Below are 16,267 nucleotides of genomic sequence, written 5' to 3' on the forward strand. Positions count from 1 at the left end.
GAAAACACTTGTGATTAATGAATCGTTGAAAATGTCTGTTATAGAGGGCAGTAGTTGATCAATAATAAGTTTTACCATCTCGATAGTGATGCTATTATGTCCAGTAGATGCGGATCTAATCCGCATTATGGTAGTATTGCAAGTGACGTGCTGTAGATAGAATTTTTATTTGCTATAGTCGTTCATCCCCATGAAGTAATCTATGATTCTCTGTTTTTCTTTTTTTTTTTTGCGTTTCAATTGTGGTTGTAGGTAATGTGAAGAATCGGTTTAGTTCTTCAGCTGGCACCATGGGATTCTCTGCAACTTTTATTTTGCCTAAACCGAGACTACAGAGATTTTTCCACAGGATAGCTGGTCTACATCTATTGTCAGCCCTGTAGGATTCATGGGTTCATTCCCTCCAGCACTGCTTCAGACATTAGTCGACTCCCTAACACGTCGTGCTGCGGCACTTCTACGTGCTCGCGGGGACCCTGCACGATATTAGACAGATGTACCAGTTTCTGTGGCTCTTCAATGGAAATGCGAAAGCGGATCGAAAATTCAAGAGAAAAACCGCACTTGTTCGAGAAATGCTGTACGTAGCGACTGCACAAGAGCCACAACTAAATAACATGTTTCCCAATTGTCTGTGACACTACTACGTGAATAATGGTACTGGCTTACTTCCTACAAACAGCTCCGTTCCAGTTAACACAATGAGGGTTAAGTACAGAGAAGGGACTTTCTCCAGCCCCTCCTGTTCGTAAATTGTTAGCGAACAGTGCGTCTTCACGACTGTATAATTAGATGAAAATGCTATAAAAGCGTCAGGAGTCCTTTTATCATTTTTATGGTGGAATACAGCTATTGATAGTGCAATTCCTGACATGGAATAAGGCCGCTCCATGTGTGTGTGTGTGTGTGTGTGTGTGTGTGTGTTTGTTGTGACACGCAGGGAAACAAAGGCCTGAGTAATAAAAGGTGCTCTTTCACTTGTATACCGGTGTATCTGCCCGCGATCTGCACCTATAAAATTATAAAACTAGCTAGGATTAAGTACATATTATTCTCTTCAATATGCAGTACACAGTTTCTCCTCCTCTTTCTTCTTCTTCTAAACAAGTTTAGTTAAAAAATCCCTCTGGCTTCATCTTGCATGCGGCCGACATCTCGCCTTACTTTCAGTTTGCGGTAAGCGTATTTGTACAACGTTAGGCATCCACTGTAAATGTGATAGCCATTGCTTTCGGTAGTTGCGTACTTCATCGGTCATTTTATCGACATAAAATACCACACGGCTTTCATCACTTCTAAACTTATCTCGTGTAGACACTCGTTTGGTTTGTCGTAAAAATGTCATTTTTGATATTTCTATCTTATCTTGTTGCCTTAATGTCCATGTCTCACTTTCATAAAACAGAGTAGGTTTAGACAAGATGTTCAATCTGATTTAAAGATCTTTCCTCCAAAGTGCCTTTTAATGCATGCATTCAGTCATATATGTAGATACTGCCCTCTACATCGGCGTTAGATCTGTTAATGATTGTATTGCGACCGAAATTTTAATAGGAAAGTACATGTTATTTCAATTCTCCACTTGCGACTTCTTCAGCCGTTGTTAAATATTTTTCTTGGATAGCCATTGTTTTCTATTTACTGTTCGATATTTTCATCTTACGTTTTCCAAACAGTTTGTTCATTTCTGTTACATACCCTTCCAAGGTCCTTTGTAAATCTGCGCTAGAACCCGGTATTCTACAGTACAAATAAGAATGTCCGAATATCCTTGTTACTCCTAACTAAACTACACGTGGGTTTTGCTCTTGCCAATACTGCATAATGTCGTTTATACAAGGGACAAACAATGAAGGTGACACGTTAGAATCCTGCCTTAATCCTTGATTGAGGACATGAAGCTACCAATCAATACTCTACCCTTTCGATCCAATAGTAATATCACATTATCGATAAAATTACGTGTTATGTTCTGTTCTAGAGCGTCTTGAGCGTAATATTAGATACGAAACACTATGCCGAGGTTATTCTAAAAATCATCACGAACCGACTTTTAGCTACTTAAGCCATAGTCAGGTGACAGTTACGAGTAAACGTCACAGTTATAAATGACGTGTGACTAACGTAGATATAATTGATTCACACGCGGAAGATACATCAAATGATGAGATTTTACAATGGGAAGTATTACTTTCCTAGTTTACGCAGGAATCATTACATTAACAAACGCTGACAGTATATTTGTATCTCACGTGGGATTTAACAAAAAAATGAAAAAAATGTGTTAAACTACGATGGTAAATTCAACTTTATTTTTCATCTTCTATTAAAAGTAACATTTTCGACATACATGAAAAACTTTGTTTAAAGTTTGGTGTTAAATGTAACGATTTCTGCTTGACATGAAGAAAGTAATAGTTTCCTTTGTAAAAAGTCTCTCATTATCTCCTGTGTCTGGATCAGTAATATCTGTGGTTACTTCATTCGGTTGCACCTAGAGACGGTTTCGTGACCAAATAAACAATATTCTAAAGGACATTTCCTATTTAATATTATTTCTCTGGCACATTAATTCCTACAGTGAGTGTTAAGTTATGCACTATAACTAATTTTTAACTTTCATGGTGCAAATTTTATGTGTGATTTTCATTAATAAGAATAAAATACATTTATCACCCCGCTTATGCACATGTGTGCTGATCGTCTTTCTGACTTTCCATATATCTGGAGTCTCGCTATGTGCCATATTTCGTCGGAGCTTTGTAACAACTATCTGGGGTCTATATTCCAAAAGTTCACTTTCTGTGCGTTACATTGCGGAGTATTTATTTTTATTCAATACTCTCATGTTACTTCTAACTCAGTCCTAGAATTCCCTCCCCCCCCCCCTCCTTGTGCATTGTTATTTATGAATGTGTCTGGGTGACAAGATTACGTCAGCATAATGTGCTTGCATTTTTATGAAATGTTCACGTGCCTCAATAACTTCGTGACATTCTGCCACCTGATCTACAGCTACACACAAAGCACCTCAGCCAGGGAGAGCTGTGAGAAACAGACTGCATTGCATGTGTTCCTAGACTGATCTACTGAAAGTTCACACTACACCTAGGGATTAGCTTCTCTACCTAATGTTGTATGATCTTTGAAGACCAACTGATTTCCAAACAGTGAAGTAACGAAAACTGCTATGCATTTCCTACTGCAACTATAAACACAAGTTTCTGATGCGCTGCTCAGAATACAATTCTATTTTCCTTCACCCTTTCATGTCTCACATGATTTCTCCATCTTTTAATACATCACGTCATTCATATGACTGTCATAACAACAGTCTGCACATCTATTAAAACAACAAGATGAGTCAGTTTACTAATAGTCTAAATTTCAAACGATTTTGATTAGTTTGTTATGTTCACCAAAATACCACTCATTTGATTACTTAGTACTGAACTGAAGTTTCTGAACAAAGTCTTCATAATATGTCATGCAACACGAGAGTCAAGTTTCAATTCACCAAAATAAATTCTTATAAATGTAGTCTGAATCGGATAGAACTGCGCATGTTCACTTTATATTGTCTGCGATTACTTTATTCGACACCAAAACACGTTTCCGCAGTTCATTACGAAAAATGTGGGACCAACTGCAGATACATTGTACCATCTAGGTTAGGACCTCTCAATACTTCAGCCTACGCAGTAAATCTCCTGTCTCCAGCGATTTCCATTGAGGATTGTATTTGTTCCCGTATACACTACTGGCCATTAAAATTTCTACACCAAGAAGAAATGCAGATGATAAACGGGCATTCATTCGACAAATATATTATACTAGAACTGACATGTGATTACATTTTCACGCAGTTTGGGTGCATAGATCCTGATAAATCCGTACCCAGAACAACCACCTCTGGCCGTAATAACGGCCTTGATACTCCTGGGCATTGAGTCAAACAGAGATTGGATGGCGTGTACAGGTACAGCTACCCATGCTGCTTCAACACGATACCACAGTTCATCAAGAGTAGTGACTGGTGTATTGTGACGAGCCTGTTGCTCGGCCACCACTGACCAGACGTTTTCAATTGGTGAGAGATCTGGAGAATGTGCTGACCAGGGCAGCAGTCGAACATTTTCTGTATCCAGAAAGGCCCATACAAGACCTGCAACATGCGGTCGTGCATTATCCTGCTGAAATGTAGGGTTTCGCAGGGATCGAATGAAGGGTAGAGCCACGGGTCGTAACACATCTTAAATGTAACGTCAACTGTTCACAGTGCCGTCAATGCGAACAAGAGGTGACCGAGACGTGTAACCATCACGCAGGGTGATACGCCAGTATGGCGATGACGAATACATGCTTCCAATGTGAGTTCACCACGATGTCGCCAAACACGGATGCGACCATCATGATGCTGTAAACAGAACCTGGATTCATCCGAAAACGTGACGTTTTCCCATTCGTGCACCCTGGTTCGTCGTCGGGTAGACCATCGGAGGCGCTCCTGTCTGTGATGCAGCGTCAAGGGTAACCGCAGCCATGGTCTCCGAGCTAATAGTCCATGCTGCTGCAAACGTCGTCGAACTATTCGTCCAGACGGTTGTTGTCTTGCAGTCATTGGATCTCGACCAACGCGAGCAGCAATGTCGCGATACGATAAACCGCAATCGCGATAGCCTACAATCAGATCTTTATCAAAGTCGGAAACGTGATGGTACGCATTTCTCCTAATTACACGAGGCATCAGAACAACGTTTCACCAGTCAACGCCGGTTAACTGCTGTTTGTATATGAGAAATCGGTTGGAAACTTTCCTCATGTCAGGGCGTTGTAGGTGTCGCCACCAGCGCCAACCTTGTGTGAGTGCTATGAAAAGCTAATCATTTGCGTATCACAGCATCTTCTTCCTGTCGGTTAAATATCGTGTCTGTAGCACGTCATCTTCGTGGTGTAGCAATTTTAATGGCCAGTAGTGTAGCTATGTACATTCCCCATCTGACCAATCGTATGCCATATGTAAAATTTACATCTATGGAGAAAATATATTCTTAATATGACAAATGAACTTCAACTAACCATATGTTGACATGTATTAAGAAGAGGTATAATGATTCACTAATGAGCCAAAACATCACGACCACAGCCCAGCGCAACACTAAATACCACCTGGTGGTGATGTGCCTACATAACTCACTATGGAAAGTATATACGTAGAGCAGAGATGAATGAGGGACTGACCATCCTAACAACGATGTGTGGTGAAAATAAGGAAATGCAATGAAATAAGTGACTTTCACCAAGAGCAGATTCACCTGGCCTAGTGCCTGCGAATTAGCATCTCTGAAAGGCAAAATCGATGGATTGTTTATCAGCTCTCTTGTCAGCATCTACAGAAAGTGGCTGCAGGACGGCGAATCCACGACAGGGTCTCAAGGACGTCCCCATCTCATCAAAGACTGGAGGCATGCCCACATTGTAAAGCACTGAAGACGCCAGTGTACTGCAGTTCTAGTGACATGGTACAATACTGCTGCTGGCACAAGTTTTTTGGGGCTCACTATCAGTGCACATTGTTAAACACGTGGTTCGAAAGAAAACCAATGGTGAGCTATCAACATCGTTAATTATGACTGCAATGAGCAAAGGATTACTGAAATTGGACCGTGAATCTATGGAAACATGTTGTCTGGGAGGATGAATTACATTTCTTGTTACAGCGTGTAGATGTCATGTCTGAATATGCCATCACCTAGCTGAGTTACAGCTCGAGACATGCACCACAACGCAGACACACGCAGCAGGTGACATTAATATGCAGTAGGAGACATTCGGGTGGGCATACTGTGGTAGTAATCGATGGCGCAATAACAGTTGTGGACTATGTGAAAATTCTGCATATCACCTGATGTCTTCCCCAACAGCAACCGCATATTCATGTTGGATAACTGTCAATGTTACAAGGCCAGAAATGTAGTGCAGTGATTTGAGAAACACAATAACGGACTCACAGCGATGTCTTAAGTATTTAATTCGCCTAATACAAACCCAGTGGAAAACATCTGAGACTATCCGGCGCCAGCTTCGTGCCAACAAAACACCAGCCCATAATCTAGGGGAATTGTGGGACGTGTGTATAGATATGTGGTGCCACATAGCTCAAGAAGCCTCCATGACATGCAGAAACGTTGCTATATTGCTTTCCAACTAGGAGAACAAAGCGTATTTGAGAAGGGCCATTTATGCAGTGTTAACTTATTTCAGATAAAAATAATTATAGAGAAACGATAAGGATTTAGAGAAACACATAGCTTTCAATGACTTCGAAAAAGCCTGAAAAATATGTGAACAGAAAGAGACTTTGAGACATAATGACTAAACAGGTATATACTATACTTTCACTGAAACTATAAAAGTAACAACCAAAGTTGAAATTATTTTAACTGTTGAACTGAAAAAATCACTACCAATAAATTATTTAAAGAAATATGTAATCTGTCACCAACTTTGTTTAATGTGGTGTGATTAAGAACTGAAGACAAGAAATTAGTTTGGGTAGACAGGTTAGTAGGAATAAACATGTTAATAACCTTGCATATGCAGATGATGTAAGAATTTTAGAAAAAATGAAGATGAGCTACAAAAAGCAGTGTATAAGCTACATCATTTACACAAAATCTAATATAACATTTGTATGTCATTAAAGAAAAACCATACTCATGGCTTATCACAGGAGCTACCCCACCCATTCAAAAATAATAATGGATAATACCCCACTTGAGCATATGTCCAGTTAATTTTTTAGCATATGATACAAGCTGTGATTTGGACAAGGATATAGAAAACAAGATTAATAAATATTAGTCACTATATGGAATGATAAACGAAATATTCCAAATCAAAATATAGAATGACACAAAATTAAAATTTTATAAAACCTTGGCTACACCTATATTGCTGTTTGGAAGTGAGTCATGAATCCCTAACAAAATATAAAGTAATCTACAAGTGTCAGAAAGGAGACTGCTCAGGAAAGATAGAGGTGTTTAGCAGCGAAGACCTGATAAAGAATTAGTATGTTAGGAATGAAACAAATGTTCATAATATCGATGAAAATTTGCAGAAAATAGAACATAATGGAAGCAATACCTGCAATGAATGAGTGTAGAGAAAATCACATGTCAAGCCATGCTTTACCAGCCAAGAGGAAGAAAGTACATAGGAGAACCCAGAATGAGAGGGCAATGAGAAGTGAAGAAGGAACAGGTGCAAGTGCCTAGACTTTGAAGTGCAGAAGGATAAGATGATGGATCAAGATGATATTAAGCAAGTGGTCATAACGTTTCAGGTCATCTGTGTATTACTTTTGCGCTATAAATACCAGCACTTTTTACATCGCATCTTCCACTCAGTGGAAGTGATCCACTCCTTCATTGGACAGCATTATGCGCAGACTTAAACATTCTTAATAGCACAAGTTTCAAGAATGGTTCTTTATGTTATTTTCTGAGTCATTCCACACATAATCTAAGAAAATATAATTGCTATTTAATAAAATCGCTTAAAAGTACTGGTAATGTTATATGTTTCGAAAACTATTAAACACATACTACTGAAATTGAAATGGTGAACTATTGTTCCATGTAAGATTTTTATGTATCATTGCATTAAAATTGATTCTTGAAATGGACAGAAGTAGAATCACAGGCTAACATATGATTTAGCATCTTAATACATCTCACATGGCACCTCTCTCTGCATAGCATCTCACAGACACACAGTACTCCCTCTAAAGACTGAATAATACTTGTTGCCACGATCCAAGCAGTCTTTCATGATGGTGTAACCATTCCACAGCTGTGATATTTTGTTCCTAATTTTTCTCTATACTCAGAACACTTTTCACATCTACAACTCCCAAGATATTAACGATACACTTCAGATGCATAGCCATGCTTTTTGCATGCAATCCCCTTACCAAATGAGCTTGCTACTGTTGCCTCTAGATACAATACGAAACTTCAATATGCTCAGTGTCTACTAGAATTTGGAAAACAAACAACAATATGGTTGGTTGCCAGACATAAGACTTGTCTACTGAAGGAAGCAGAGGGATACTAACAAGTATACTGTACTGCAGATTCATCCTCTTCACAGTAATTCCACATGCAACACGTATACAGTACGCAGTCTCAGCGTTTTTGAAGAGTTCAGGCACTTGTGAAACTTAAGGAAACATTAACTTGACAATTTGTCTTTCTTCTTTTTATTCATGTCATGACAGAAAATAAAGCAATATTAACCCAAAGCAAAGTGTTTCCAAGTCGCTGCCTTAACGTATGTCTGCCCATTTTTAAATTATGACTTAAATATTCTAGAATATGCCAAGTACGAGTTACAAAATAAATTAAGGCAAACGACGAGCCCATACCTTATTTTGAAATTTGTAACTTATGTTTCATTACATGGCACTATGGTTTACCAGCGCTACTTCTTCTACACCAGAGTCTCTGACTTTGTCCATTTGTTACACCAGCATTTCTACAAACATTCCTTTTCCAGTGCATGGTGCCACATGCGTGCTACTTTCTCTGAACCGTTGCCGTTTGAATGATAACAACATTTGGTGTACTGGCAGATATGTTTACATCAGTTCTTTGTAGAAAACATGTTATTGGGTTTCTTATGTGCTTGAAAACATGTATCCCATGTACGCTTCACCTTCTACTGACAATGCTTGTGTATCATCATATATTCTCTAAGACATGGATATAGATCTATGCTCGATTCTGCTTAATATTCAGCCACAAGTCAGGAGTTTCAGCTTAAGTCATTCTGTGCTACTCCACAGACGGCCAGCCACGGTGGTCTCGCGGTTCTGGGCGCCCAGTCTGGAACCGCGCAACCGCTACGGTCGCAGGTTCGAATCCTGCCTCGGGTATGGATGTGTGTGATGTCCTTAGGTTAGTTAGGTTTAAGTAGTTCTAAGTTCTAGGGGACTGATGACCACAGATGTTAAGTCCCATAGTGCTCAGAGCCACTTGAACCATTTGAACTCCACAGACTGCTGTTGTGTGCAAAAACGTGTGCATCAAACGGGCAGCTTTTACCCTTCAAGGTGCATGACTGTATTCTGTTTTGCATCTTTTATGCACTTCATGATTCATGTTTTGATTCAGCTGATCTTAATCCCTCACTTCTGTAGTGAAGCTCCTCCTGTAAATGATTTTAATTTACACCCACGAAGGCCATGCCATCAGAAGAAACGAATTAATTTGAAGCACTTAGAAGCATTTTGCAACACAAAACGTCAAATGCTGAAATATGAACAGTGATTATCTAGTGCTATTACGAACGCATGTTTTTAAGATTTTTCTAATAAATTTCACTATTTGATATGCAGAGTGTCGCACCTGATTCTGCCATTTCATATATTTCCGAAATGAAACAAAGTTGTGGAAAATACTACTGGCCAGGGATGCATATATGTCAGGGACTCACACAATTGACAGAAATACGCAATCTATAAAAGAAACAAACGTCAGGTTCAACACGAAATGACACGTGCATGTCTTTTTCTACAGAAAGGAAAACTAGAAGTACAGTTAGTGACAGCAGACTTCGTTTCACTGACCTATACCTCAAACCTTCTGATACAGACTTTAACGGATGAGAATGGCGCTCCAGTTTCAGCTGTAATGCCATAATGCTCTAAAATACGTTGTGTACACTGTCCTGAAGCCTGGTTTAGGCAACCCTTGTTTTTCGTATTACAGCAAAAACTGAAGCACCATCGGTGTTCTTTAAAGTTCAAGCATTCCTGAAGGTATGCGGTTTAGACCACTGACACAAAATCTGCCATTACTAATAGTTTCCATTTTGGTACAAAAACATATATGTGCTATTTACACTGAAGAGCCAAAGAAACTGGGACACCTGTCTCATATCGTATAGAGCCCCCGTGATCACGCAGAAGTGCCGCAACACGACGTGGCATGGACTCGACTAATGTCTGAAGTAGTGCCGGAGGGAAATGACACCATGAATCCTGCAGGGCTGCGCATAAATTCGTAAGAGTATGAGGGAGTGGAGATCCCTTATGAACAGCACGTTGCAAGGCATCCCAGATATGCTCAATAATGCACATGTCTGGGAAGTTTGGTGGCCAGCGGAAGTGTTTAAACTTAGAAGAGTGTTCCTGAAGCCACTATGTAGCAGTTCTGGACATGTTGCATAGTCCTGCCGGAATTGCCCAAGTCTGCCACAATGCACAATGGACATGAGCGGATGCAGGTGGACAGACAGGATGCTCACGTATGTGTCACCATTCAGAGTCGTCTCCAGAAGTATGAGGAGTCCCATATCAGTCCATCTACACACGCCCCACACCATTACACAGCCTCCACCAACTTGAACAGACCCCTGGTGGCATGCAGGGTCCATGGATTCATGAGGTTGTCTCCTTTCCCGTAAACGTCCATCCACACAGTATAATCTGAAACGAGACTCGTCCGATCAGGCAACATGTTTCCAGTCATCAGCAGTCGAATGCCCATGACGATGGGCCCAGGCGAGGTGTAAAGCTTTGTGTTGTGCAGTCATCCAGGGTACACGAGTGAACCTTCGGCTCTGAAAGCCCATATCAATGAAGTTTTGTTGAATAGTTTGCACGCTGACACTTGTTGATGGTCCAGCATTGAAATCTGCAGAAATTTTCAGAAGGGTTGCACTTCTGTCACATTGAACGATTCTCTTCAGTTGTCGTTGGTCCCGTTCTTGCAGGATCTTTTTCCGGCCCCAGAATTGTCAGAGATTTAATGTTTTACGGATTCCTGACACAGTACACTCGTGAAATTGTCATGTGAGAAAAATCCCCACTTCATCACTACCTTGGAGATGCTGTCTCCCATCGCTCGTGCGCCGACTGTAACACCACCATCAAACTCACTTAAATGTTGATAACCTGGTATTGTAGTAGCAGTAACCGATCTAACAATTGTGCCAGACACTTGTTGTTTAATATAGGCATTGCTGACTGCAGCTCCATATTCTATCTGTTTAAATATCTCTGTATTGGAATATGCATGCCTAAACTCTTCAGTGGCACTCCAGTCTAAAAAACGTAACTTTGTATTGAAAATGATGTTTGTTTATTTTTATGGATTGCACAATCCATAAAAATAAACAAACATCATTTTCAATACCATTGTGGGAGCCCCTGCCATAGATGCATACCTAGTCGATTGTATTTTTCACGTTTTGTTTCATTTCGGAAATATATGAGGTCCCAGATCTAGGTGGGACACACCGTACAGTTTAAAAGAAATTCGCATAATATGAAAAAAACTGGTGATTTCTCAAACTGGGGAACAATCATGAATGGGGTGCTGCAAGGTTCTGTCTTGGGTCCTCTGCTGTTCTCAATATATATTAATGACTTGCCATTCTATATTCACAAAGATGCAAAGCTGGTACTTTTTGCCGATGATACAAGTATAGCTATCACACCCTACAGACAAGAATTAACTGGTGAAATTGTAAACGATGATTTTCAGAAAATCATTAAGTGGTTCTCTGCAAATGGGCTCTCATTAAACTTTGACAAAACACAGTATATACAGTTCCACACAGTAAATGGAATGACCGCATTAATAAATATAGACTTCGATCAGAAATCGGTAGCTAAGGTTGAATATTAAAAATTTCTAGGTGTATGCATTGATGAGGGATTGAACTGGAAAAAACCCACTGAGGATCTGCTGAAACGTTTGAGTTCAGCTACTTATGCTATTGGGGTCACTGCAAATTTTGGCGATATACATCTGAGTAAATTAGCTTACCATGCCTATTTTCATTCTCTGCTTTCGTATGGCATCGTATTCTGGGGTAACTCATCATTGAGTAAAAGAGAGTTCATTGCACAAAAGTGTGTAATCAGAATAATTGTTGCTCATCCAAGACCATCCTGCAGACACTTATTTCAAGAGCTAGAAATCTTCACTGTAGCCTCCAAAATATATATTCACTTATGAAATTTGTTATTAACAGTCCGAACGAATTGAAAAGTAATAGCAGTGTACATGGCGACAACACTTGGAGAAAGGATGATCTTCACGACTCAAGGTTAAATCTAACTTTGCCTCAGAAGGGGGTAAATTATGTTGCCACAAACGTCTTTGGTCACTTACCTAATAGCATCAAAAGTCTGACAGATAGCCACATAGCATTTAAAAGGAAATTAAAAGAATTTCTTAATGGCAACTCCTTCTACTCATTAGAAGAATTTTTGGATATAGTAAGTGGGTAAGTTTCCAACCTCCACAAAAAAAAATTTAAAATGTTGAGTGTCATGTAATACTTTGTCTAATATAATATCTTGTACAGACACCTTTTATTAACCTGACACATTCCACATCATTACGAAGTGTCGTATTCATGAACTATGGAACAAGTACTAATCTGATCTAATCTAATCTAATTTGCTTTCTGAAATGTCATCAAATTTTACACTCCCCTTGTTGCCTTTCTGAACGGTTCCTAAACGGGATGTGTTATGGCAGACATGACGCAGGTGGTAAGGTTACCTTCATCGCCGAGAGCAAACGACAGCGGCGCTCTGGAACAGCGACGGCAGCAGCTGGCTCGGTGCCGGGCGTGCAGCTTCCTCATGGTGGGGCAGGTGTCCTGCTGCCCCAACAGTCACGCCACCTGCTGCTCACAGGGTGGCAAGTGCCGGGTCTGCGGTGAGCCGCTGCTGCCGCCCTCCATCTATACACTGAACCTGCAACAGCTGGCAGCTGCAGAGCCTGTGGTGCAGTGCGCCCAGCCCGGCTGTCCCGAGCGCGCGCCGTTACCACAGATGGCCGCGCATGAGCGCATCTGCGCGCACCGCCCGATGCGCTGCCTCGTCGAGCCGGACACCTGTTCGTGGCATGGACGGCGCGCCGACCTGGAGGCGCACACCCAGGCCCAACATCCGCACCACTTCGTGCGCTTCCCCAGCACAGCCGGCGCCAGCGTCTCGTGGCGCATCTCCAAGCAGGGCTGCTGTGTCGATCTGACGCGCCACCTCGTCATGGCACTGGGCGAGACATTCGTCTACCAGAAGGAATTCTGCTACCCAGAGCGCCAGCTGTACATTGCTGTGCAGCTGGTGGGCCCACCCGAACGCAGCATGCGCTTCCGATACAAGTTCGAGCTTACCCGCAATGAGGCGGCCCACTCTGTGACTTTTGAGCGAGCCGTCCATTCGGAGGACGAAGACTTAAAGCGGGCTGCTGGCCTTGGAGACTGCATCAAGGTCCCCTACGACACCATTACACAGTTCTGTCATGGCGAGAGGGTGGTCGTGCTGTGCAAAGCCAAATACCCATATAAACATGAACTGCCAATTACACATTTGTAGTTCCAGTGATTATGACTCAACTGATGCATAACACTTTCATCATGTGATTATTACAGGCCGCCTCTTGTCATTAATGTGCAGCCTTACACCAAATCTACCCCACTATTAATGTGCTAAAACTCACTGAAACTCTAAATTCTAAGAAAATTATTCACATAACCAACAATACTCTTTGAAATCTATACACACACTGTGACAATTACGTCACACTTTTCTGTGTATCATTCATTTGGCTAACTTCTGCATTTATTCAGAGCAATATGGCACAGTGGTAAGGCACTGGAATTTTACTAAGGTCAGTGCCTCAAATCCCTATCTGACCATCCAGATAAGGTCTCCTGTGATTTTCCCAGTACACTTACGTCAAATCCTAGAATGGCTTCTTTGAGACAGACACAGCCATTTTCGTTCCCCATCCCTCCTGACTCCAACTCCACCACTATTGACCTTGGCATCAATGCGAGGTTAAACCCTAATGTCTCCCTTCCTCCATTTTCATGATGTTTCGGACTTGTATATAATTCCAAGTGAGCATTGAAATTATTTTGTGGTGGAGTAATTTTGAAACTGGTCGACCCAGTCTGTCAAGGGTAACCTAGAAGCTTTGAACACATCAAAATGTGTTGGTCTGAAAATGTTTTGGTATCTCACATCATCCCACTGTTATGGGATATAGTACTAATGATGTAAATGTACATACTGACACATGATAAGTGAACTATAGTGACTGTCATAATACTGAGAGACTCGCAATAGTTAATATTTAAAGAGTTTGTGCATATGACATGAAGTTAAGACAGGGAGATCTATAAACCTTTAAGTCACCAGGGCACTGACGAATCTCTCTCTATGATTCTGAAGGCATTTCTGAATTTTCTATTCGGAATGCCCATTGTTCTATGGAAGACAATACTTTCTTGCCTTTGTGACAGAGATTGTTGTTACACCATCAGTATTCGTTTAAAAAAAGTATATTTTCGAGTGAGAAAAGATACGCATTTGGATCAGCAAAGGAAATTATTCTCTCATTCCATAGAGTGTCCGTCATTACAGTGACACATCATATGGCTGAAAGAAACAGAATCTCCATATCCTTGCAAGTAAAATTCGGCTCAGTAGAAAAAATTGTAATGAACATGTAATATAAATTACTGCAGACAAAGAAATTGGTGCTTTTATCCTACAGGGCATCAGCTTGTCTATTTGTTTTTTCATCATTATTCATCATTAGAAAGCATTACTGAATGCACAACAGTTTTAAAACAGTAAATGCATGTTATTTCCTCTGCAAGTAGTAACTCACTTTTATTGATGAGGCTGCGTGGACTTTACTCTGGATTCCCCTCAGTTTATATTCCTCTCACCCTCGTGGTTCGTGTGAGAGATAACACAGGTGATTGCTAAACTACAGAAATAGATTGTGTGTTTTATTACCAAGTGTTTACGTGTGACACTTTCCATTGTCTGCATTTCATCACAATTGGCAGTATTTATTTTTCCTTAACTAACTATGTACACTATCCATTGTCATTCTTCATCTGCACTGTGCAGTAATTCTCCAACTGTACTTTTTGATTTCCCTAGAGTAGTAAGATATGAGGTAGGGAGTACTTTGGTAAATACAACAGCTTCCAAGTGACGCTAAATGTTGTTTCAAAAGATGCAGTATTAGTAAGTCAGGTAAGTGATTCCTTACCATAACTTTTCCAAGATAGTTATTATTATTGGTAATGTATGTCTCTCAGTAGACTTCAGTTCTGATTGACTTACATAGCAATGTCAGAAAATACCACTTTTTTTACAAGAAATGTCTTGTTTAAAAGTCTTTTGTGGCTACAATGGAAATAATTGTAATGCATTGTGCCGAAATGTCTACAAGTTTTTGTACTGTATCCAGAATGAGCTCAAATAAATTACTGTTTTGTATATTAAGTGAGACCATATTCAGCACTGCCCTTAGTGCTCGAGTCCCACTCGCGCCTGGCCAATTTTTTCGAAAATCATCTTCAACAAACAAAATTTTTTCAGTTTGGCATCTGACAGATGAGGAACTCTCTAGCAGAGGTACTTGAAGTATTAGATCTACATCTACGCCTACACTGCGCAAGCCACTTTATGGTGTGGACCGGGCCGGAGGGGACGAACGGTTCTAGGCGTTACAGTCTGGAACCGCGCGACCGCTATGGTCGCAGGTTCGAATCCTGCCTCGGGCATGGATGTGTGTGATGTCTTTAGGGTAGTTAGGTTTAAGTAGTTCTAAGTTCTATGGGACTGATGACCTCGGAAGTCAAGTCTCATAGTGCTCAGAGCCCTTTATGGTGTGTAGCAGAGGATACTTCAAGTGCCATAGAATGTTACCTTTCCTATTTCATTAACGAATGCCTCATGCGACGAATGATTGCTGGTAAACTTCCGCGTTTTCTCGTTCTACTCATATCGGGAGTCTTGGGTGGAAGGAAATATTATTTTGGCCACCTCTACCAGGAACGCACTCTCTCGAAATTTCAATAGTAAACACTGACATTGGAATTTTTTGAGCATCTCCGTAGCGCGCCCGCACCGCCTTTAAACGATCCCGTAATGAAACGCGCCGGCATCATTCGGATTACGGCTAGCACTTTCGTTAATTTAACTGTTAATGGTTCCAGATTGGTGGGCAATAATGGAGAATCGGTCGAACAAGTGTTTCTTTCGTGGATGAATTACATTTCTTTAAGATATTTCTGGTGAATTTCGGTCTGAATGTTTTCTACAATTTGTTTCATGTGGTCATTCCACTTTATTTCGCTACCGATGGTCACTCGCAGGTATTTTATGGTAGTTACTGTTTCCAATGATTTGTCATAAACAGTGTAATCGTAC

General features: G+C 40.7%; 1 protein-coding gene across 1 annotated transcript; it reads left to right on the forward strand.

Annotated features, from left to right (window-relative positions):
- The first annotated feature begins 12,562 nt into the window (after positions 1-12,562).
- On the forward strand, positions 12,563-13,405 carry LOC124775255 (E3 ubiquitin-protein ligase siah-1-like). Its single transcript, XM_047250093.1, has one exon. It carries the CDS (start codon positions 12,563-12,565, stop codon positions 13,403-13,405), a length of 843 nt encoding a protein of 280 aa, XP_047106049.1.
- Positions 13,406-16,267: the final 2,862 nt, after the last annotated feature.

This window comes from Schistocerca piceifrons, chromosome 2 (genome assembly GCF_021461385.2).
Source record: "Schistocerca piceifrons isolate TAMUIC-IGC-003096 chromosome 2, iqSchPice1.1, whole genome shotgun sequence".
Taxonomy (NCBI): domain Eukaryota; kingdom Metazoa; phylum Arthropoda; class Insecta; order Orthoptera; family Acrididae; genus Schistocerca; species Schistocerca piceifrons.